The 24,719-nt window shown below is 47.0% G+C and overlaps 1 protein-coding gene across 4 annotated transcripts in view; it reads left to right on the forward strand.

Annotated features, from left to right (window-relative positions):
* The window catches only part of PPFIBP2 (PPFIA binding protein 2), a 169,750-nt gene that overhangs the window by 58,179 nt on the left and 86,852 nt on the right, over positions 1–24,719 (forward strand). For 3 of the 4 annotated variants that reach the window (XM_055143370.1, XM_055143371.1, XM_055143372.1), the window contains exon 3: positions 9,745–9,959. In XM_055143370.1, the coding sequence (XP_054999345.1) occupies positions 9,745–9,959 (215 nt within the window). Of the gene's footprint in view, positions 1–9,744; positions 9,960–21,910; positions 22,116–24,719 lie in introns of those variants that run through there. The other variant, XM_055143373.1, reaches the window with a different exon arrangement.

The following is a 24,719-nucleotide window of genomic DNA, read 5'->3' on the forward strand; positions in this document are numbered from 1 at the left end:
ACTGTTTTTTGGCATATCGAATACACCACGGGGAGCTTGGCAGGCTCTGCCATATGTGTGAGATATTCTCGGTAGCTTGCCAGGCTCTCTGAGAGGGGCGGAGGAATTGAACCCAGGTTGGCCTCATGCAAGGTGGAATGCCCTACCCGCTGCCTATCTCTCCAGCCCAGTCCTGAAGATATATATTTATATAAAATATTTATTTATTAAATATGTGTTTAGATTAATAACAGACTTTTAGGTATTCATTGTTCCAACTCCAAACCCACTACATATACCTGTCTGAAAACAATAAGCCCCTGGAGACCTTCTGAGTATTAGGTCTCCCTGCTAGTAATTTTTGTTTTTTTACTGACATTTTTGAATGGTGTGGTTTATAGTCAGTTTTAAAAAGAAATGCTTTACATGTGTTTGCACACCACATGTCATTTCTAATTGTTTGGGAGCATGGATCTCCATTTGTCCTCTGTTATGTTGATATATTATTTTTGAATTTTTATTTATTTATTGTTTTTGGCATATTGAATACGCCATGGGTAGCTTGCCAAGGCTCTGTCCTGCGGGTGGCATGTTGGTTCACTCTTTGCCGGTTGGTACCGTTGCCACCCCCTCGCCATGGTGAGGCAGTGAACCATCGACAGGGATGAATGGAGACATTACTGGCACCTGCTCGAGCAAATCGATGAGCAACCGGATGACAAGTGATACAAGTGATTTATTTATTGAGTCACTGTGAGATACAGTTACAAAGCTATTTGTGATCAGATTTCAGCAATATAGTAGTCCAACACCCATCCCTCCAACAGTGTCTATTTCCCATCACAAATGATTCCAGTTTCCCTCCCACCCCCTCACACCTTAGACTGCTCTCTCTCTCTCTCTCTCTCTCTCTCCCCCTCTCTCCCCTCCTTGCCCCCCCCCCCCCCGTTTTGGGAATCATGAAGTTTGCAACACAGATACTGAGAGGTTATCATGTTTGTTCCTTTACCTACTTTCAGCATGCAGTTCTTATCCAGAGTGATCATTTCCTGTTATCTTTGTCTGTTGATCCCTTCTCTATACCAATTGCCTTCTCCCCAGCACTTGAGGCAGGCTTCCCACTATGGACTAATCCTCCTATCATTATTTTTTATCTTGTACTTGGTTCTCTAAGGAAATGGTCACAATGGGATACTATTTGCACACACTGGGTTTGGTTGTGGTAAACTCGCATTTAGGTTTAATACATTGGAGTTCATGAGCGAGAAGTCTCTGACTTGCTTCCTTGTGTCTCAGGACTGCTGAGTCTCCCAGCCCCACTCTGTATTGAATGAACTGGAGAGCATTCCCTCCTTTTCTAATAATTCCCTCAGCATTACTTACTGCTGGAATGTTTGATAGAATTAACTTGTAAAGCCTAATTAATATGATGTATCTTTAAAGTTAATCATTCAGAATTTCTTGCCTCACTGACACTTCAGTTTTTTTTTTTTTTTACATTTATTTCCAGCATATATTTTCAGTCATTATGAAGTCTGTGTTTTGAAGAATTGTGGCATTCTAGAGTAGTTGGAGGGCATTGGTGGGTGTGGATCTGATGTGGGACCTGGGATTTCTGCATTTCTATCCAGTCAATGTCTATGCTGCTAATGCCTGTGATGTAACAGGAAAAATGAAGAAAACTCCATCAGAGTTCTAACTACGGCTGTGTGTGTGTGTGTGTGTGTGTGTGTGTGTGTGTGTGTGTGTGTGTGAACAGAGAGGGAGGCACATACAACAGGTGGTGTCCAAGGGTTTTTCCTGGCTTCAGGTGACTATGTAATTCTGAGGATTGAACTGAGATACCCTGGTACCCTGCATGCAGAGCATGTGTACCAGTCCTCTGAGCCATCTCTCTGGCCCTAGATACTGCACTTTTAAAATTCAAATATGGGAGCTGAGCAATAGTACAGTGGGAAGGGCACTAGTCTTACATGCGCCAGACCTGGGTTCAACCCCCAACATACAGCTGTCCCCTGAGACCCACTAGCAGTGATTCCTGAGCACAGAGCTAAGAGTAAGCCCTGAAAACTGCTGTCTATGACCCCAAACAACACACACACACATACACACACACACTCACTCACGCACACACTCATGCACACACTCATGCACACACACACACACCAATCAGATATGATGCTGTTGCCAGATATTTTGTTGCATACCAAATAACCCCATTTACATGATTAAATATTGTTTTGAGTAAGTTTATCTTGTATTTTAACAAGTTAAAATATGTTCATATTTATGAATCTACCACATGGAAGACTTGATATGACTTTGAAAATAGATTAAAACCTGGCGTAGTTGCAAATACTCCTAAAATGTCAGTACCCTGTAATAGCAAAAGTAATTTCTTAGACCTGAAACTTTCCCAGATGTGCTGAAGGCTCTGTTCCATACCACTGTATTTTTGGACCTAGTTTGAGCCAGGATCAGAGGCCAGGCCAGGTGCAAGGAGGATTTAGGCTGTTGTGTCCACACTCTCTCATTTATTGGCCAAAGGAAATTATAAGACCATGAGTCACTTCAGAAGTATAGTCAGGCGAACCAAAGACTCTGCATAACTCTAATGACTACACACGCATACAAATATGATTTTGAAAATGATCACTAACATTCTATACTTTCATTTTATGTTGTAATAGTCTCCTCCCCAAATAATTGCCAACTCTATTAACATTTCATTTTGCATCATTAAAAAAAAAAACTTTTCACTTTTTATGTCTTTGGTTTTGGGGTTATAACCATGGTGCTCAGGCTTTACTTCTGGCTCTCTGCACAGAGATCATTCCCGGTGGGGCTGGAGGGACCAGGACCAAATGAGACGCAGGGAATGGGCTCAGGCTGACTGTACAAGGCAAGCACCCTACTTACTATACAGTTGCTCTGGTCCCCTTAAAATAAAAATTCTCCAGTGACCTCTCTAAATATCAAAATCTAGTATAGGTCAGGGTGATTTCTGAATGCAATGCCTTCTTTGTTGGGCTGCAAGTAAGACTTTCCTGGGGAGCTTTTTATTACCCAGGTCAGTTAAATTAGAAGATTCTAGAGTAGGGATTTGTAGTTTAAAAAATTCCGCATGGGGCTGGCATTCCCTAGCACACAGGGTAGGGCATTTGCCTTGCACACGGCCAACCCTGGTTCGAATCCCAGCATCCCATATGGTCCCCTGAGCACCACTAGGAGTAATTCCTTAGTGCATGAGCCAGGAATAAGCCCTGTGCATCGCCAGGTGTGACCCCAAAAAAGCAAAAAAAGAAAAAATTCTCCAGATGATTTCAAATGTGCATGCAAAGTTGAAACCTTTTGTACCAAGCTGTCTTCCCTAAAGTGTGTTTTGATGTTATAAATAAAGATCTAGAGAAAATGCCATCAAAAAGAAACTTTCTTAGAGTTGAGGATAAGGTAAACTGCTATTTACTAGAAGTAATCTGTGGTGGAAATCACCTTCTCTTATACTTAGGAATACTCAGTGTTTATTAGCTCATATAATTTTCTTAATCCTGGTACGAGAGCGTTCATCTGCTTATTTTTTGATAGTTTCAGTTTGTTTCCCTCTGTGTTTGAGGAGGAGTTGATTATATGCAAGAGTGTGTAGAGGGTGGAATTGAGCCTTCTAGGTGATTTTTTTGGTATTTTGTCTACCAAGAGTATCCTGCCTGCACGGCAGAGCCTGGCAAACTACCTGTGGCATGTTTGACATGCCAAAAACATATCAAAAACAGTAACAAGTCTCACAATGGAGATGTTAGTGGTGCCTGCTCAAGCAAATCGATGGACAACGGGACGACAGTGCTACAGTGCTATATAGAATTGACATTTTTAGCACCATATATATATGTATATATATATATATATATATATATACATATATATATGGTTTCTGGACCACATATTGCGTTGCTCTAGGCTAACTCCCAGCTTTGTGCTCAGGGATCCTCATGATGGTGATCCTAGGGACTATATGTAGTGCCAGAATGGAACCAGGGTCACCACTGGCAAGGCAAGTGCCTTACTTCCTGTCCTATTCGTTGAATATCAACAGATTTTTTTCCTTTTGGGATGTTGAGCCACTTCTCAAAATTTTGCCTTTGCTTATGCTGAACTGTAAGAGTTTCATTGCTCTGGACTGCTTGGAGCACCCGTGTGCTGCCATATGGCCTGGAATCTTAGATTTTGTCCTGAGGTGCGTCCTGGGGAGAGAATCCCAGGCCTCACACAAGCATGACCTGTGCTCTGCCTCTGAGCCGCATCCTGACCCTGGTTTGGGATTGTGGCGCCAAGTGCAGAGTAGAAATTTAGTGCGGCATCTGTGCTATGTAGGCAGAGGCTTGAGTTTTGGTCCCTTACAGGGTAGGTGTGTGCGCTTAGTGTAAACAGGTAAGGGCGGGAGTCTTCCCTGCCCGCCAGTGACTTTTCTCAGCCCATTCTTGACAGTGCTTGAAGATACTGTTTCCCCCAGGGGCCTCCCTTTTAAAAGTTTCCTCTGTCACTGGAGCCTTGAAAATCTGTGCGAATCACGCACCCCCCATCCCAGCCTGCCTCTATGGCAGACATTTCTCTCCCTTTCCCTCTCTCTCCCTTCCTCCCCGCCCCTCTCTTTTCTAGATATTGTGGTTTGCAACACACAGAGCCTGAAAGGTTGTTGTGTTTATCCCTTTACCTATTTTTAACACTCAGTTCTTGTCCAGGATGATCATTTTCAACTATTGTCATACAATAGGTACATGGGTGGAGATGGGTGTTGGAATACTGTATGACTGAAACCTAATCATGAACAGCTTTATAGGGGTCTATTTCACAGTGATTTATTTAAAAGATAAACTTGAAAAATAAATAAATAAATGTAGGCGCAGTTCCCAGCCCCCAGGTCCTGTGTCCGGGTCTGGCTTCCTTGACTCATCTTGAACTTATTTCACCATTGAGTTCTTTTGTTTCCAGCACCCAGGCTTCTCATTTTCTTGGAGGCCTAATTCTGTGTTATGGAAAAATGCACTCACACACACTTTATCTTTTCCATCTTTCCTGTTTGTTCATTGTGGGTGAAGGGCTCTTTTCCCAGTAAGGTCTGTCCTGTCCTTAATTTTTCTAGCATATTCCATGACCTGCTCTTGAGATTTTCTAAAATCATGTTCCTGGGAAAATGCTGCAGGGTTCTGCCCCTCTCAGTTTTCACTTAGGCTGTTTCTGAAAAGGAAATAGGATCAAGGGCCCGAGGAAGAAACCTGCATGTTGAATCACCTCCTTTCTGTTCTAATAAGGGCTTGAGTTCTCCCATGATTTCACACATCCTGTGGGGACTTTCAAATCACAGCGGAACCTAGCCTGCCTGTGCAAACCAAATGTGCAGCCTGGCTCTCCCAGGTGCGTGCATACGTGCGTGCGTGTGTGTGTGTGTGTGTGTGTGTGTGTGTGTGTGTGTGTGTGTGTGTGTTGTTTTATATATACACTTAGACATGTGTCGATTTTTTGTTTTAAACTAAGTAATGTGAGTAGTTCCGCCATGTTATTGAATGTTTGGAGAGTTCAATTTATTTATTTATTTATTTAGGTTTGTTTTGGGGCCCCACCCAGCAATGCTCAGGGTTCACTTCTGACTCTGCACTCAGAAATCACTCCTGGCAGTGCACAGGGTACTGTATGGTATGCCGGGGATCGAACCCGAGTTAGCCATGTGCAAGACTAATGCTCTACCTGCTATCTTATATAGCTCTAATCCCTACAAGTGGATTTTTCAGGTTATAATTTTAATTTTCTTTTTAATGTTCCAGAATTTAATTTGTTGCAGTCTTTTTGTTTTTGTTTTGTTTTTTGAGCCACACCTGGTGGTACCTAAGGGCTGTTCTTGCTGGGTGCTTGGCAATCATATGGTTAATGGGGCATCACATGGATCAAACCCAGACCTCCTGATTATGAAGCATGTGCTCCAGCCCAATGAACTATATCTCCACCCCTTAGATTGTCCTGTTTATTGTTCTCTAATGTCATTATTGTTTTTAGAACTATTAACTCTTCTTGAACTCCATTTGATCTTCTCTTTTGTTTTTATGGTTGTTTTTTTTCATATAATACCCATGTCTAAGTTTAATTCCTGTGTATGAATAACATAAAGACCTTGTGGTGTTTTAAATTGTTTTCCTGTACAAGTAGTTTCAGCAACATATTTTAGTAGTGTGTGAGCAAGTTCCCCTTGATTACACACCTAGAATGTTCTGAGCTAATTTGTATTTTTCATCTGCTGTGCCCCAAACATAGCAACTTGAAATAATAAACATTTCTTATTTCTCACTCTCACTGAAATAATAAACATTTCTTATTTCTCACTCTCACTGAAATAATAAACATTTCTTATTTCTCGCTCTCACAGTCCCAGGAGATGTGGAGTGCTGTAGCTGGTAGTTCTGGCTAATGGTGTTTCACAGGGTCATATTGAAGGAATAAGTCAGGGCCACCATCTCTTTTAGCTTGACAAAGATGGAAGACATACTCTTATTGTGCCACACTTATGTGGCTCTTGGCCAAAAGTTGTTGTTTTTCATTTCCTTTTGACAGAGGACCCAGGGGTTCCTCACAGGAGTCTCTCTGATGGGATGTCTGAGTGTCCTTACAACAAGGCATCTGGCTTTCCCCAGTGAGTGACCCAAAGAGAAAACAAGGTAGAAGACAGTGTCTCTGATGACCTATGCTTGGAAGTGACACTCTATCACGTGCTACTCTGGCCACAGAGTATCCTGGGATACAGAGTATCCTGGGAATGAACTGGGAGAAAATACCATAAAGGTATGCACACGAAGAGGCAGAGATTGGTTTCTGTGCTCTTTTTTGTCCTATGAACATATATGATTCTTGGATTTGGAATAAGAGTGGAGCTTATCTGGGTTCATGCTATTTCTATCCTTACAGCTGCTTTAAGACATATTATCACTCGCATATTATACACTACATGGCCTCATCTGGCCTTTGGATGATACTGATTTTAATAAAGAAATGTAAATTGTGGGCAGAGAGATAGTACAGTGGGGTAAGGTGCTAACTTGGGTTTGATCTACAGCACCACATACAGTCCTCAGCAACAAGGCCAGGATTCATTGTTGAGTACAGAGCCAGGAATAAGCACCAGCAAGTTTGCCTCCCCTCTACTCCCAGAAAAGACCAAAACAAACAAACAAAAAACAAGAAAAGCAGTGTAAATTGGAAGAGAAAATAGGAAGTAAAAATTTTTATGTATATGCTCGTTACATGTAAAAATTGGTATAGTCATACATGTACTCATGTGCATGGACACAAATATGCATGCACTTGTGCATTTACATACACAAATATTTGGAACCAGAGGGAAGAATTCTCTGGCTTTCAGGTAGAGAAGGACCCAGAAAAAGGGAGAAATATGTCTAAGTCCACAGAAATATAAAGTCAGTGAAAATCTCAGTCTTTACATTTATTCCCAGCCTAACTCATGTTAGATTTATGTGTGGAGGTGTGTGTGTATGTGTGGAGGGTGTGTGTGTAGTGGGGTAGGGGTGTGTGTGTGTGTGATGTATTAGAGGTATGAAGAGACAAGATTGAAGAGACAAGAGAGATTACTAAGCAATTGTCTGGAGATTGGAGATTAGCTTTGCTTCTGTTCGTTTTCTTTCCTCAAGTTTGGCTGTGGCCTTTTCTCTCCAACTCTAAATTGGAGCACAATCAGAATGGGGATAATCAGGCAGTTGCCTGGCTCCCCAGAGCCTCTGACTTGTTTGTAGATCATGATCCATGATTCTCCCTATGCTGCACTTTCCGAGAGCAAACCAACAATCAAGTGGTAATTGTTTCCTTCTGTGTGCGTTTCTCATTCCAAAGTCTGTCGTGGCAATTTGGAGGAATCTGGCACTGAGCAGAGTGTGGGGACCTGGTCTTAGACATCAAGGCCTGCAGTGTGACCCAGGCTTCCCAGTGCACATTTTCAGCCCAGTCCTGATTTCACATATTTTATCCTGTTGGCCTTATAGACAACCCAAATACCCCATAAATTTTACCGTCTATAAACACCATATTTTCAAGTGTTTCTTGCTGCTGAGAGAATTCTTTTATTAGAGAATGCCACCCCAGTTGGGTTTGAGACATTTATCACTGTATTATGTAAAGATTTTTTTTTCCTTTGAATTGGTGAAGTTTTGAAAGGCCAGAATCATCTTATTTGAGGCGTTTACAATGAGAAAGAGCTCACCCACGATCACAGCTCTAAGGAAATTCAAACACTCTCCCCTTTTCATCCGAGCAAGACATTTAACTTCATTGTCTCCAAGGCAGAAGAATGAGAAACCAGAAGCTGGGTACAGATACACAGGGAGACTTTGCTCTAGGGGTGTTCCTGCATTCTGAAAGATAAGCTGTGGACATTCACAGTCATTAATACACGTTAAAAGTGTGGATCTGTAGGGACTGGAGAGATAGCACACAAATAAGGTGCTGGTATACTTGTGGTTAAGCATGTATTCAATCCCACACACTCCATATTGTTCCCCAAGCCTCTCCAGGGGTGACCCCTGAGCACAGGGCTAGGACTAAGCCCTGAACATTGCTAAATGTGTCCCCCACAAAAGACAAACAAACAAACAAACAAAGTATGGTTATGTTGGAGGATACAGGATGCTCCCAATTGGGAAGACATGGATTCCAATTGGTTAAACCCTCTCCAAAGGGAATATAGTTAGTTTGTCTGTTGCTAAATAATAAACTAATACAAAATCATAACTTGAAATAGTCACTGTTTTTTACCTTTTTTTAGTCCCTGACGTGGGTCATACTCAGCAAGCATAGCTTGTCTCTGTCTCTATTTTTTTTTTTTTTTGGTCACACCCAGCGATGCTCAGGGGTTACTCCTGGCTCTGTACTCAGGGGACCATATGTGATGCCAGAGATCAAACACGGGTAGGCTGCGTGCAAGGCAAATGCCCTACCTGCTGTGCTATCACTCCAGCCCCTCTGTCTCTATTCTAAATGGCTTCTTAATGGTATCGTCTAGGCTAGCAGATGCAAGATTCACCAATGTGTTTGTCACCTTGGCAGGTCGAATGGCTGGGAGAGGGGAGTAGCTATACTCCTGTCTTTCTGGAAGGTTTCTGGACCTTGTTATGGTGATTTAGGAACAAAACGGAAGTAACATAGGTCCCAGAGAGACATGTCAGGGGTTAAATGCTTGCTTTGAATGTGACTGACCCCAGTTTGATCCCAGGCACCTCAGATGCAATCCCTGAGCAATGAACCATAAGTAAGTGAACCATAAGTGTGCATGGCTGTGTGCCCCAGAAACTAGCAAGGGGGTGGCGAGGTGGGGGGAAGGAGAGGGGAGAGAGAAAACAAAACTGTCAGACCTCTTATATCCCAAGCCCAGATCTGGCACATTCTCTCTTACTGTCTTTGAGAGGAGAGGGGTGGGTTGCATACTAGGGGTGGGGGCGATTTCGATTGGCCTTCTGCGCCGCCTACCTCACTACGCTTATCAAACTGGTGTCTCAGCACGCTGGTGCGTTTTGGGTCAGTTGAATGGTCTCCGAATGGTTTCCACATCATGGTTAATCATGTGAACTCTGTTTTGTGACTCTGCTTGCTGGGTACAGGTGGCCTTCTGGGCTTCTGAGCGCTCCCTCTCCTCCTCTCCTTCCCACCTTGCTCTTGCTCTTTCCCCACACTTAGCCTTCCTTCGTCTTACCAAGGTCCCTCCTTTTCTCGTTCCAGGCACTAAAGCAGGCGCAGATCTTAGCGATGGGACCTGTGAGTCAGGACTGGCCTCCCCAGCCTCCTGCAAGAACCCCTTCCCGGTGCTCCATCTCGTCGAGGACTTGAGGCTGGCCCTGGAGATGCTGGAGCATCCTCAGGAGAGAGCGCGTCTCCTGAGCCAGATCCCGAGCCCCACGGCCGCCTACATCAGGGAGTGGTTTGAAGACAGTCTGGTGAGTGGGCCCGGCCCTTGTTTACGGAGCCACTGGAACCAGAGCCACTAAGGGAATATGACCACAAAGGCCCTGGAATGCCACCCTGTTCAGAGCTGTTACTTCCTCTGTGCCTTTTCAGCCTTGTGCAGCTGTGGCCAAACCCCCTGCGTTTGCGCTTGCCAGCAGGAGCGCAGAGCCCAGCCAGCACCCACAGCTACGGCCGCAGCCTACCCTGCCCATGCTCCGGTACCCTCTCCTGCCTATGGATGAATAATTTTTTTAATAAGTATGTCTCATCCAGCTATTAATCTGGCAGTCCCGATGCATGTATGTTTTTGTACATTTACACTCCGATGCATTTTTCCAACCCACTTGTCAAAAAGGTTTTGCCCATTTAGATTTTATGGGCTGGGCTTGAAGTGCATCCTGAGCAACATTAGCTACTAAAATAAAAACATTTTTAAAAAGCACACAGACCACATTTTTCTGGGCTGCGGAGGCAGCTTCAAGGACTACAACACATATGGGCACATGCTTTGCATGTGGAAGCCCTGGGCTGGATCCCCGGCAAGGCCTGGGAATAGCCTGAGCATATGCCACTGGACTCCTCATCCCAGATGCTACAATAGCAGCAACAAAAGCCTGACCCAATTCAGGGGAAGATGTTTGGTTCTGTTTTGTTTTTATTATATTTACATTTCTTTGGTTAGTAGGAAGCCTAGACTTTTTATTAGCATCTTAGTATTTTTCACTGTGGTCTCTAAATATGTTGGTCTCATATCTGGACAACAAAAGAATCTCTCAACCGGAAAAATATAATGTACTCTTCCTTATGCATAGCTCTAATACATGTCCATTATAAAATATACCCAAAGATGGAATTATTTTTAAAGGATGAATTAAAAGACGGTTCTAATATTTTCTACCTCCATGCCTCAGACATCCCTTTGAGTTTCTTGGGTGTCCCTACCCAACCCCAGTTTATTCAGACTTTATGTTCTTTTTATTTCTTATTAGGATTTTAGTGCTTTTCTTATGTACTTCAAAATGATCTTTTGTTAGCACTTGGCTTTATTTGTAACATCTATCTTTCTGACTATTTTTAACCATTGTTTAAGGTGACTTTTGAGACTTAGACGCTAAAAGAATTGTAATTAACTCTATCAATCTTTGCTGTTTGGGTTTCTTTTTTTTTCCCCTTCATCTTTAAAAGGCCTTTCCCAGACTCAAACCAAATTATATTTACCTATATCTTCCTCCTGTAGGTTTGATATTTAGCCTAAGACTAATTTGCACTCCAGCAATATTTTTTAATTATGTGGCATAAAATATGGATCTAACTTCATTAATTTACTATGAAAGTTTCTTTAAAAATATTTTTTTTGTCCCAAAGCAGTTGACATCGTTATTGGTTTTCACAAGATGCATTGCAGAAAATATCTTACTCGCAGAGCTGTGATTATTATTTTTATGTATTTATTTTACGGTTGTTGAACTGGAGTAATTATGGTCATTAGCAACCCATGAATAGCATACATTTGGGGGAGGGGTCAAAAGTTTATATAAACAAGCTATTGGGGCTAAATGTTGTGACGTTGGTTCTGGACTGAGACAGCCTGTTTGTCTCACTGACCTGGAGTCATTTACAATGTGGGTACACACACGCATTCCATAGTGGGTCTCATCTATGTGGCAGTAGAATCCAAGGCATGAATCAGCCCACAGCTGCTTTTCTAGATTGGCGTTAGAGTTGAACTCTCAGTTAGCAGCCCTTGCTCCTCCAGTTGTGGTCAAGGGACCAGCAGCTTGGCATCTGCTGGTAGTTTGTACAAAGAAATGCAAAGTAGGGGCTTTCTGCCCTCTCTCTTGGATCCACGCCCAGGTGATTCATTCACACATTCAAGTTTGAGAAGCATGGCTTTGGACAAGAGACTCACGTGAATTACTTAAAAAAAAATAACAAAATCACCCATGACTTGGAATTGTCAGGATGCTACTGAGGCAGCCTGAGAGAATAGTCTCATGGTACATGGGTGAAGCCTTACGTGTTTGCATGAGTCTCCTCTTCTGAGGCCTGGCCTCGTCCCGAAGATCACAGAGTTACTGCTCTGTGGACATTGAACTGGCAGGGGTGAACTCTGTCCCATGACATGTCTGCCATTTGGGCTTCCTTCTACAGTGAGGTAGCGTAAACAGTAGTGGGCTCCGGGCTGGGTGATAGCACAGCAGGTAGGGCATTTGCCTTGCATGCAGCCGACCCGGGTTCAAGTTCCAGCATCCCATATAGTCCCCCAAACACCGCTAGGAGTGATTCTTGAGTGCAGAGCCGAAACTAACCCCTATTCATTGCTGGGTGTGACCCCCCCCAAAAAACAAAAACAAAAAACATTAGGGGGCTCATGGGTCACTAATTCGATCCCCTCCCAGGGGACAGGTGGTCTCAGAATTAAATCAGATGCGTTCTAGCCGCTGCTCCACCATGCTCAGGGTTTGTTGTTGTACTGTTATAGTTTAGGTGACGTGTTTCCAATACTGTCAACTTTCACCTCTTTTTTGGGGAGCGGAGTACACTCACAGTGCTTCTTCCTGGATCTGAGCTCAGCGAACACTCATGGTGCAGCTCAGGGGAACATAAGTATTGCCAGGGATTGAACTTGGGTCAGCTGTATGTAAAGGCAAGCACCTTACCCACTGCACTATCGCTCTTGCCCTCATTCAACAGAGAGCAATCTCCAGCCCAGGAGGCCATGTGGCCTCCCTTTCATCAGCTCAGTCACCTTGCCACAATTGGCCCTTCCTCAGCTCCCAGCTCCCAGACAAAGTTCCAGGCGGGTCTGCCAGACTCCGCTTTCATTCCGGCCTAGGAAGGCAATCTGTTTACCATCTTGACAAGCTGGAGGAATTACCACAGAAGGTGCTGAAAAGAGCTGCTTTAGGGATTAGAAACTGTGCTTTTGGCTTTCTCCTGTCACATGATGCAGCTCTGTATGCGTTTTCCACCTGGGTCCTGGAACAAAAGATGGGCCAGGCTGGGCGGATGATGGGCATTTTAGCTTTGAAGTTTCAGGAGTTTGAGAAGAAAATCTTTTTCCTCTGAATTTTGAAAGAGGTGGGGGGAGGGTATTTGGTGTTTTTTAAATTAATTTTTCCAAGAAAAACAAAACCATGTGGAGGCCCTGTGAGCCAGCTGCCAGCGTGTGTGTGTGTGTGTGTGTGTGTGTGTGTGTGTGTGTGTGTGTGTGTGTGTGTGTGTGTGTGCTATGCGCCTTTGCCCAGGGGTGTGAGTTTGAGGGCCAGTTCCCCCAGAGGTGTCCACATGATGGCCAAGGCAGGCTCCTGTGCCGTGGCAGTACTGAGAGCAGCCACTAGGTGGGAGTCAGGGTCAAGTGCTTGAAAGACTAAATCTCCAAGCAAAATACATGGGCTCTATGTGAAAAATAATTAACTTCTTCTTATTATTATTATTTTCAATGAGGGTAGCATAAGTATTTTCATTAGTGAAGCTTCTGAGTGTTATGACAAAGAGAGTTCTTTTCCGTCATCTTCCACTGTGGTAGATGAGAAGAGCTTTCCAAATTGCTTTATTTAAGCTGCTTTTGCTGGATCACCATCAGTCTAAGTCGCCATTCCAGGAAGCGTTTCTTTTCAGGGGAGGGGTGGAGGGGTCAGGGCCCAAAAGCAGTGCTCATGGGGTCAGGGGGCTGCTCTTGGTCAATCTCCGTCTGGCTGTGCAGTCCAGGGTGGTTCAATGCCAGGGTGTGGTCATACTATGCTGCTTAGGCCCAGTGGTCCAGGGGGCCACCAGGGCTGCACCTGACAGTGCTCGGTGACCTCCAGGGCTGTGTCCAGAAGCCTCATCGTGTCAGGAACTTAACTCTGGTCCTTGTCCATCAAGGCTTGAGCCCTTAGCCTGAGCTATCTCCAGAGGCCTTTCCTGACCCTGTGGCTGTCTGCCTTAGAAGAGTTTCCTGTGTCTTGGGGAGCTGTGAGCACACTTTCCCTGGTCCAGCACTACAGATCGAGTCCTCTAGCCACTGCAAATCTAGCAGTTTGAATTATCATGGATATTGACTTCCCTTGTCCCCCCACAAAGTAAATTGTGCCTTACTAAATTTCATTCAGGCCCGACCTGAGGCTATTTCAGTCCCCAAGAACCAATGTTTATAAATGACCAAGAATGTGCAAACATTGGTAAAAGAGCAAATAAATCCTTCCCCATTAAATTTCCTGCTTCAGGCCCAGGGGATGCGGTGGATTGTGTTGCCAGGTCAGCATAACTTGAGGTCTGAGCATGTAGCCACCCCAACCCCAACCCCCCTACCTCTACCAGAAGAGAACCGTACCCCCAAGGTGTTCTCTCCTTTCAGTCAGCCATGGTGGAAGTAGGTTTCGGAGGATTTGTGGTTCCAGGCGAAATTGTTCAGTACTCTGCTTCAAGAAGCTCCTGAAAGTGGCTTCCTAACCTCTTCCTCCTTGTGATGGTTCTGAGATGAACAACTGAGCGTCCCCAGAGAGACTGCTAATTATCCACAGTTTCAGGCTCCCATTCCCACCCCAGTGAGTCAGAATCTGCTTTTTCACCAGAGCCCCTTCGGCTCAGGTAGTTTCTTTTGGGTGGGAAGCATTCCCTTAATGTACAACAAACGGGCCAGCATCTGGCCTGCTGTTTATTTCACATGCCCCATTCTCTAAGAATGATTTTTAGGGGCCAAGAAGATAGTACAGGAATTAGAGCACACAGGGTTCAATCCGTGGCATTTCATGGACATCTCCCAGCATCCAGTAGCACAGGGGTTAAGCAGTACCCCATCCTCAGGTCCTGCCATTGAATCTCTGACCAAGTTGGCCAAGAAAGACCCCCTTCTTGCCTCCCCGCTCCCCCTGCACCAACTTCTCCTAGGAGAAATCAGGAGAAGGCTATTATGCGAAGTGAAGATAATGCTAATTATCTTGTGACTCAGATAAAGTCTGGCCCCTATCACACTCAGCGATACTGTCTAAAGCTGTTTTTTTGGTTTTTGGTTTTTGTTGTTGTTGTTGTTGTGTTTGTTTTTTGCTCATTTTATTTCTTCAAAAATTTTTATTTTAATGAATCATCATGAGATACATTTACAGACTTATTAGACTTTCATGATTGTGTTTCAGTCAAACAATGTTCAAGTACCCCCCCCTCCACCAGTGCCCATTCCCCACCTCCAGTGTTCCCAGTATCTTTCCGCCCACCCCCACCCCTTCCCACCTCCTGCCTCTGTGGCAGACACTTACTCTCCCTGTCCTTTTGGGTGTTACGGTTTGCAATAGAGGTAACAAGCAGCCATAATGTTTGGTCCACAGCCTACTTTCAACATGCATCTACTCTCCCGAGCGATCCCTTGAACCATCATTTATCTAGTGCTCCTCTCTCCATCCCAGCTACCTTTACCCCTAGCGCATGAGATCGGCTATCAAGCCATAGGGCAGTCCTACTGGCCCTTATTTTACCTGTCCTTAGGTGTTAGTCTCCTATTATTGTCTAACACTGTTTGGGCACCACAAAAAGCAACCATGAGTATGACAGTGAAGACTGTAGGACCCACAAGGGCCCCAGCTTTTGCCATCTGGGTCATTACAGAAGGAACTGCCAGCCTTGCCCATTTGGAGGTGGGTCCTTGTGCTCGTATGCCCTGGATTTCCAGTTTGTGGTGTCTAGGATACTGTGGGGCTAGCAGGCTCTGTTGACCAGCATGGAGTAGCAGTGCCCCTGGGTGGGCCTCATTCTTCTCCCCTGTCTCTTCAGCCCGGTGGGAGGCCCACTGCACTGTGCATCTGACTTCCTCAGGCTTCCTGGAGGGCCCCTGTCCCGAGGTCCTAGAGGTCAAAACTGAGCTGGACAGAGGTGAGAGGGTATCTGTGACCTGGGACATCCCTCCCTTTCTATCCACACACATACCTAGAATTCTAACCTTGCAGGTAACACCCCTGAGGTTCCCTTTCAGGGCCTGGGGAAGGATGAGGGTAGTTATCTGAGCTTGCTTGGCAAGACCCTGTCACTGCCACCTCTTCGCTATGTTTCTCACTCTTCACATCCTGTCTCCGGGTCTGCTGCCCTTTGCCCTCAGTTGGCTTTCGACAGCTCCGGATAGGAAGAAGCTGAGTCAGGTTGCTGATGAGTGTGTTGCTTCCATCACTGTCCTGGCCCCTGTTTTCTTTGCAGTTCTCTCTTCAGTGATGGACTCTGAGGGACACTGAGGGATAGTGTACAGAAGCACCCTTCTCCCCCCCCCCACCACCATCCCCAGCCCACCACTGAAAAGGCGTTTAAGTAAAAGCTTCCAACCTCTTAAGAATCATGGCTCTTATTGATAATCTGATGAGAATTCTGGTTTTCTTGAGAGATAGCGATTTAAACATGTAGTAAAACATGTTTTGTTTTGTGTTTGGGCCACACCCAGTGGTGCTCTGAGTGGCTCCTGGCTCCTTGCTCCTTGCTTGGGGGTTACTTTTTGCAGTGCTCAGGGGACCCTGTGGTACCAGAGATTACACCTGGGCCTCTCTGATGCAAAGCCTGGGCTAGCATAGCTCTCTCTGACCCCACAAATAGTACTTTACTTACATTTTATAGCATGGTCTGGGGCCTGCCTACCCCTCTTCTGTTGGAGCAAAGTGAGGTACCCCAGGATGTCCTGCTGAGGGAGTGCCATGGCCCTAGGCTGATCCCCCCAGTGTGCTGAGAGAGCCACGTCAGGGCCAGCTGGTAAGCATGCCCAGTATGCCTACGTCTCTGGCATTTTATGCAGCGCATCTTCCACATATGCATGCTGAGCTCCCATCAGTGTGACTTGTGGGTTCCCCTACCTCCTCACCTCCCATTGTTGTCATGGCGGTCACCAGGGGTTGCGCTTCCTTGGCTGTGATGTCCACACTCAGCTACACTGTTCTCAGGGATGGTGACCCTTCAGTTTTTGTTTTTTTTACTCTTTATGTGGGCATTACCAACATTCTTCTCTCTCTCTTTTTTTTTAAATTTTATTGAATTACCGTGAGATAGTTACAAGCTTTCATCTTTGGGTTACAATCTCACAATGATAAAACACTCATCCCTCCACCAGTGCACATTCCCCACCACCAATATCCTGGGTATACCCCCCCTTTCCCACCCTCCCCCTGCCTCCCTGGCAGACAATATTCCCCATACTCTCTCTCTACTTTTGGGCATTATAGCTTGCAACACAGACACTGAGAGGTCATCATGTTTGGTCCATTATCTACTTTCAGCACATATCTCCCTTCCTGATGATTCCTCCAGGCATCGTTTTCTTAGTGATCCCTTCTCTATTCCATATGCTTTCTCCCCTCCACTCATGAAGCAATCTTCCAGCTATGGAGAAATCCTCCTGGCCCTTGTATCTATCTACTGTCCTTGGGTGTCAGCCACATGTGATGTTATTCTATACTCCACAAATGAGTGCAGGACTTGTATGTCTGTCCCTCTCTTTCTGACTCATTTCACTTAGCATGATACTCTCAATGTCTATCCATTTATAAGCAAATTTTATGACTTCATCTCTCCTAACAGCTGCGTAGTATTCCATTCTGTATATGTACCAAAGTTTCTTTAACCAGTCATCTGCTTTAGGGCACTTATGTTGTTTCCAGATTTTGGCTATTGTGAACAGTGCTGCAATGAATATATAGGTACAGATGTCATTTCTACTGTGCTTTTTTGCATCCTCAGGATATATTCCCAGAAGTGATATTGTGGGGTCATGTGGAAGCTCAATTTCTAGTTTTTGAAGGACTGTCCATATTGTTTTCCAGAAAGGCTGGGCCAGTTGGCATTCCCACCAACAGTGAAGGAGCATCCCTTTTTCCCCACATCCATGCCAGCACTGGTTGCTTTTGTTCTTTTGAAGGTGTGCGAGTCTCTGTGGTGTGAGATGATATCTCATTGTTGTTTTGATTTGCATCTCTCTGATGACTAGCAATGTGGAGCATTTTTTCATGTGCATTTTGGGCCATATGTATTTCTTTTTTGAGGAAATTTCTGTTCGTTTCTTCTCCCTATTTTTTGATGGGGTTGGAGGATTTTTTTTTTTTTTTGCTTTTTGGGTCACACCCGGCAATGTACAGGGGTTACTCCTGGCTCTGCACTCAGGAATTACCCCTGGCAGTGCTCAGGGGACCATATGGGATGCTGGGGATCGAACCCGGGTCGGCCGCGTGCAAGGCAAACGCCCTCCCCACTGTGCTATTGCTCCAGCCCCGGAGGATTTTTTTTTTATACAATTCTACTAGTGTCTTGTATATCCTAGATATTAATCCCTTATCAGATGGGTATTGGGTAAATATTTTTTCCCATTCTGTGGGCTCTTTCTGTATTTTGGGGTGACCTTACAGTTGAGCTGCTTGCTGGAGATCAGCCCCTTCCAGCTGTGGTCATGCCCATTCCTGTTTGAGTGCTTGCAGGGGGTGGGGGGTGGGCGGTGCAGCGGTGCTCGCCATGTTCTCCTCTGGTTTCCCTGCACCTGGCTGGGACCCAGAGAGCACATGTTTAGGTGCGGTGCTGTTCTCCAGGCAGCAGGACTTCTGGGGCCATGCTTGGTACATGAGGATGGCACTGAGGATCAAACTCAGGGCCTTGAGCTGGTAAGGTAGGTCCTGCTAGCCAGTGAGTTAGCCCCCAGGCCCTACTTTGTGGGGGTTTCAGTTGAATTATAATGTGATTGTCCTCTAGTATGAATGGGGTGGGGGCTTGATCAACAGTTAAAATCATCATGTGAGGAGATCATAACAACGTGTCAAAAATTTAGCTGCGTTTACATTGATTCCTCCCTCCCTCCCTCCTCTCCCTTACATACTCTCATCCCTTTCTTTTTTTAGTTTTGTTTTATTTTTATAAAATTGTTCATGATGATTTATTACATTCAGTATTCCAACACCAGTCTCAACACCATTATATCTTCCCACCACCATTATTTCCAATTTTCCCAACCACCACCCAAGCCTGCCCCAATAGCAGGTTGTAAGTAATTTATTTTGTATTGCCTGTTATGAATAATTTGCTACAAATGATCAAAAAAAGATTTCCTTAGAAGAAAGCGTGTGAAGATTGTTGTATCTAACCCTGGAGCCATTAAGCCTTGCATATGAGATTACTGACATGTAGATACAGGTTGAGCCTTGTGGGCTAATATTTTCTTAATAGAGATTACTTGCTTCTACTTTATATCCCATCCAAGGCGGTGTGCTACTCCTGGAATAGCAGTGGTGTAGGGTATGAGATGGCCTCGAATGCAGCCACACATTCCAGGAATTCTGCAATTCTCCCTCCCCTTTCTTCATCAGTCATGAATTGAGCCAATACATGACATTCACTGTATCGCTGTATCACTGTCTTCCCATTGCTCATCGATTTGCTCGAGCAGGCACCATTAATGTCTCCAAGTGAGACTTGTTGTTACTGTTTTTGGCATATCGAATACGCCACTGGTAGCTTGCCAGGCTCTGCCGTGCGGGTGGGATACTCTTGGTAGCTTGCTGGGCTCTCTGAGAGGGGCGGAGGAATCAAACCCTGGTTGGCCGCATGAAAGGCAAACACCCTACCTGCTGTGCTATCGCTCCAGACCTATACATGACATTAAGCCATATTTAGTTTGAGTCGAGCATCTTTATCCAAGCCACTTAATCTAAGAGCATGTTAGTCTTGCCATTCTTTTTCTTTGCATTTTTATTCTGTGCCAGGGATTGAATGCAAGAAGGCTTTACCCGTTCAAGGTTAGTGATCTACCACTGAGCTACCCCGCTGACCTCCGTCCTCCCATTTGAGACTTGTTCTTTCACCCAAAGAGTGTTTGAGTCGCTAATATGTGTTAGGAGCTGTGCTTGGTGTGAAGAAGGACCAGTGGCTCGGCCCTGGCGTGGTTTTGGGTCTGAGCTGGGGAGGGAACTGTGAACCGTGAGCCGTGCAGATGAGGCAGAGAGGTTGTGGGTGTCGAGGCAGAGGTGAGAGGTGGGGCCACCCCTCATCCTCTCACTGCAGCAAGAGCAGGTGGGACCTTCTGAGGCTCTGAGAGGCATCTGGCCCCATCGTGGCCCTCGGGCCAGAATCTGCTGGGGGGCCCAAAGCCCCCATCCAAGGGGAGCAGGAGTTGGGACTCAACTTCATCTCTCTGGGTCCTGTCTCCAAAGCAGCTCTCCCACCTCTTCTCTGTGGCCCCAGAAATACCTTTATCACATACCATGTGGCCATTCTCTATTTGCCCGGAGCAGGAAGTTGGCTCCGTTTGTCTTGGATGCTGGGCAAATATGTGTTGACTGAGTGAATTCATCATTTGACTTTCCCAGGTTTTTTTTTTTTCCTTTTGATGGAAAAATAAAAGAACCTAAAGGCCTTTCAACCCCTACCCCAGCTCCCTGAGAGTTGTTTTTTAGGAACACACCCTATCTTCATTTTGGCCAGGGACCCAGGGGTACAGGGAGTGGGGGAGGAGGGGTGGGTCCCAGGCTGCACTCTGGAACTGGGCCAGAGGTGAGCCGGAGCCGAGCTCCGTGCATGGGCAGCCGAGCCCGCCTTCCCTCCCTCTCTGGCCCCTGAGCTGGGTGTGTCTGCAGGAATTTACTCCTCCCCTGCCAGCTGCTGGCCAGAGCGCTCCTCCTGCCGCCCGCCGCCCGCCGCCTCTGTGATCTCCGGGCCGCACCGGCCTGCCAGGAGGCCCTGGGCTGCCCCTCTCGCTCTGCTCTGCCTTGGCTTTCGGGCCCAGCTCCGGGCCAGGTGAATGCCGACAGCCTGTGTCGGGTTATGCCGGCGCCCAGGCGAGCCTTCTTCTCCCGGCTGGGAGTTTGAAGGAAACCTTGAGTGACCCCCCCCCCACGCCCTGCCCCACACCCACCCCAGGGCACCCAGAAGGCCCACGCGCCCCATGATGTGTGTCTGCAAGTCATTTATGGCAGCGGAGCGCAGGGCCCCTTGCATGTAACCACAGTTCCCGCTGCGCCCACATCAAAGATCGCTTTCATAATCATCACAGTGGAGGGCAGCGTGGTAAAGGCTGGGCAAGGGAGAGAGTTGATTTTAGGGGAGCTCTCAAAGGAGACGGGAGAAGGAGGGGGGCGGGCAGCATGTGACCTGCCAGAGGAGTAGCAGGCACGGTGCCCTGACTCCATACCCTGCCACTCTTCCCCAGGGCACCCCTAAGTCTCGTGGGTGCACAAACCTTTCCCTCTTCTTCCTGCGTGTGGAGCAGCCGGTGTGGAGTGGGGGGCAGTCATCAAGGCAGAAGCCTGGGGCTCCACAGGTGCTGCTATGCACCCAGCGCCGGAGGGTGGCCAGCTCTATGAGGCAGAGGTCCCCAGGTCTCTGGCCGTCATGCCAGCAGCGCCCAGGACAGCAGATATCGTGCAGGGCCGGCATCCAGGCTGCAGCTGGTTCTGAATCGGTTCTTTCTGGGACACTGTCCTCAGGGCACAGACCCGTGGGCTGCCTGGAAAACCAAAGGGGGGGTTGGCGGGGGCTTTGGGGTGGGGGTCAGGCTGTGTGTGGGAACCAGCAGCGCCTCCAAGGGCACTGCTTATTTTTAGTCTTCTCCCCAGTCCCAAATAAACCGAGAGCAGCTGGGAGCCAGCGGGCAAAGACAGAGCGGAGCAGAGACAGGAAATCGGGGTCTCTCTCGGTAATGAGTTCCAGCCACCGAGGAAGGGGGAAGCCAGACGAGGAATTTTCATCAGGACTGTTTCCCTCTGGCAGGCTCTGGTAACACCGAAAAGAATGTGCGTGTGTGTGTGTGTGTGTGTGTGTGTGTGTGTGTGTGTGTGTGTGTGTTTACAACTCCTGTCCAAGTCTTTTCTTCCCTACCTTCTTGTGAGGTTTGATTGCTCCAGCGCTGGCACGGGAGCCTCAGCCCGCGTGTGTCTGTGGGGGCGGTGGGGGCGGGTACCCGAGCGCCGGGCTGGCCTAAGTCCTTTGCGTATCTGAAACTGTTTAGGAAAAGGCCGGAGGACGGGACACGGGATGCCGGCCTGGGACGTGGGGAAATCTGAACACGGCTAGAGGGGGAGGGGCAGAGGCAAGGAAGAGGCGAGAACTTGGTCTCTGGCCAGTGAAAGGGCTTTTTCCACCAAGGAATCAGCCTGCTGACATGGGTGCCCAGCATGGATGGGGACATTGATGTTTACAAGCATTTTGCGTGGCTGAAGAGGGTAAGTGACTGGTATGTTTTTTTTTTCCGGGTCTCCGTGGAGATGAGTGAGGGGAGAGATACTTTGGGGGGTGTTTGCGTGTGTCTGTGCATGTGCTTGTGTGCGTGGTGGGTGGAGGGCTGGAGCGGGGGTGTTTGTCCGACAAAGCCCTGTTGTGGCCAAGCGCTCCAGAAGAATCTAATTATAGACAGGAGGGGAGAAACCAGTCAGCTGTCTTTGTTTCTCCTCTGACATTCTGGTGAATGAGCCTCTGTCCACAGAGGCCAGAGTGGAGCAGGGGCCGTCAGTGGCTTCAGCTTGGTGGCACTTAAAGCGTGTGGAGGTCCCGAACACCCTCAGTGGGGAAAGAGATTCTCCCGCGGTTTGCAGACTCTGAGAGGCAGCACCGTCTGTGAAATGCATGGAACTGGGAAGCCGCTGAGCTCATTCTCGCCCCCGATGTTATCCTCAGAGTTAGTCTGTCATCTAGCAAGAGCTTCTCCGTCTCTAGGGCAAGACTCTGGAGGAGTCCTTCCCACCCTACTCTGGTTTGAGGGAGTCCTCCCCACCCTGCTCTGACTTTTGGTGGCATTTTGCTCTTTGCACCTGCCCTTTCTTGACAGGATGAGTGTGAACCTGTGGTGTGAGTGCGGATTGCCCGAGAGGGGTGTGTGTGTGTGTGTGTGTGTGTGTGTGTGTGTGTGTGTGTGTGTGTTGGGGGTGGGGGGCCGGTGCACAGTAGCAATCCTGCCTTCAGAATTTAGGTGCTTCCCCCCGTGGTGACCATCTAGAATCTGGCTGAGATGGATTTCTAGTTTCACAAGAGTCTTATAGGTGGAATATTTTTCAGTAGCAGGAAGGACAAAGGCAGCTGACAAGATAGTAGGTTTGACATTGAAACCAAGAAGGAACAGGAGGGATGGGTTATGACTGGTTCAGAAATTCCTCTGCCTCGATATACCAACTCTTCCAGTCCAGTGCCCCAACTCTGAGCCGGCTTTTTGTGTGTGCCCCACTCTGCGGCTCTCGTTCAACAAATATTTATCAACTTCCAGGTATGAAGCGTAAAATAAATAGTGAAATGGAGACCCACTGTCTGCTCTTGTGAATCCTCCAGCCCTGCGTGCCTGAGTGCAGGCTAGGACAGGCCCAGAGCAAATCCCGAACTGATACGGGCCGTGAGAAAGACCAGAGAAAGGCCTGGCATGATGGGGAAAGAAGGGTCTGGCAGCCTCTGAGGAAACGCAGTGGAGGAGAGGAATGGTCAGGTGAAGAACCTTCCAGACCAAGGGGACAGTCTGTGTGGGTGTCCTTGGTAGGGAGGGAGTCGGGCGAATCTGAGGAGAGCAGGTCAGTGTGGCCATGCTCCGTGGAAGGAGATGCAGGGGTTGTCAAATCTGTCACAGAACAGGAAGGCGAGGCTGTGGTGGAGAGGGACGGCTTTGGGGGACACGCAGGAAGTTCCACTGTGTTTGGAGAACATCACCCTGGCTGTGATGTGGCGTGTGGTAAACTGTGCTGTGCAGAGGGAGGCCACGGAGCAGAATGAGAGAGCTCCAGGGCGCGTAGAGACAAACCCTTTATTTGGCAATCCCCACATGAGGCTGAGCCACGCGGCTCTGAGGGCTACAGCCTGTGGTGGTGCGGCACGGGGTCTTGAACCCTGTTTTCTGGCATCAGGACCAGTTCTCTTTTCTCCTTTCTGCTGCCAAAAATGTACACAATTGCTGGGGTAGAACCCGCAAGAAATGTTGTGGGTGCCCAGCCTCTGCCCCACCTTGGAATGCAGCATTGCAGTCACCAGACAGTGTGCTGAGGTGACCAGACATTCTGGCAAAGGTTCGCCTCCATCAAAGTGTTTTAAAAGCTTGAGTGGGAGAGAGAGACGGGAAGGAAATAAGAAGGAAACTCCCCATTCTTTGGCCTTATTTGCCTACATCCACGGTGAGCTTTGTACTCGGGCGTCCTTCCAGCTGCCACCTTCCTGGGGTCGCCCTTGTCACTGCTGTGGAGGAACCAATCCTGTGCGGGAGGCAGTGGACCTTTTGGTCTTTCCATGCAGGGTGTGAGTTCGGGGGCCTCCAGAGAGTTGGAACTTTGCTGAGGGGTCCTCAGACACCCCTACTTCTTATAGCAAAACATGTTTTCTTGGACTTTTAACTTTTTTTGGGGGGAGGTCACACCCAGTGATGCACAGGGGTTAATCCCAGTTCTGCACTCAGGAATCACTCCTGGCAGAGCTCGGGGGACCATATGGGATGCTGGGAATCTAAACCTGGTTGGCCACGTGCAAGGCAAACACCCTACCCGCTGTGCTAATTCTCCAGTCCCTGGACTTTTAAACTTTTAAGGAGCATTAAAACAAAATAAATGCTAAGTCTTGGATATGTCATAAGCCTATGACATAGATCAGAGATTCTTTCCTGTTCTCTGCCCTAAACACTACTGCCAGATTCCTTTCCAGATCCTCTTTAAGAAGGATCTGGAAAGGAATGGGCACCACCCAGATATGTAGCTCAGCGGTAGAACACTTGCCTTGCGTGTATGAGACCCTGGTTGGATCTGATTCCTGGCAGCAGCAAAATAATAATAATAATAATAATAATAATAATCCAACAAACACAA

The sequence above is a fragment of the Sorex araneus genome, chromosome 6, assembly GCF_027595985.1.
Source record: "Sorex araneus isolate mSorAra2 chromosome 6, mSorAra2.pri, whole genome shotgun sequence".
NCBI classification, from domain to species: domain Eukaryota; kingdom Metazoa; phylum Chordata; class Mammalia; order Eulipotyphla; family Soricidae; genus Sorex; species Sorex araneus.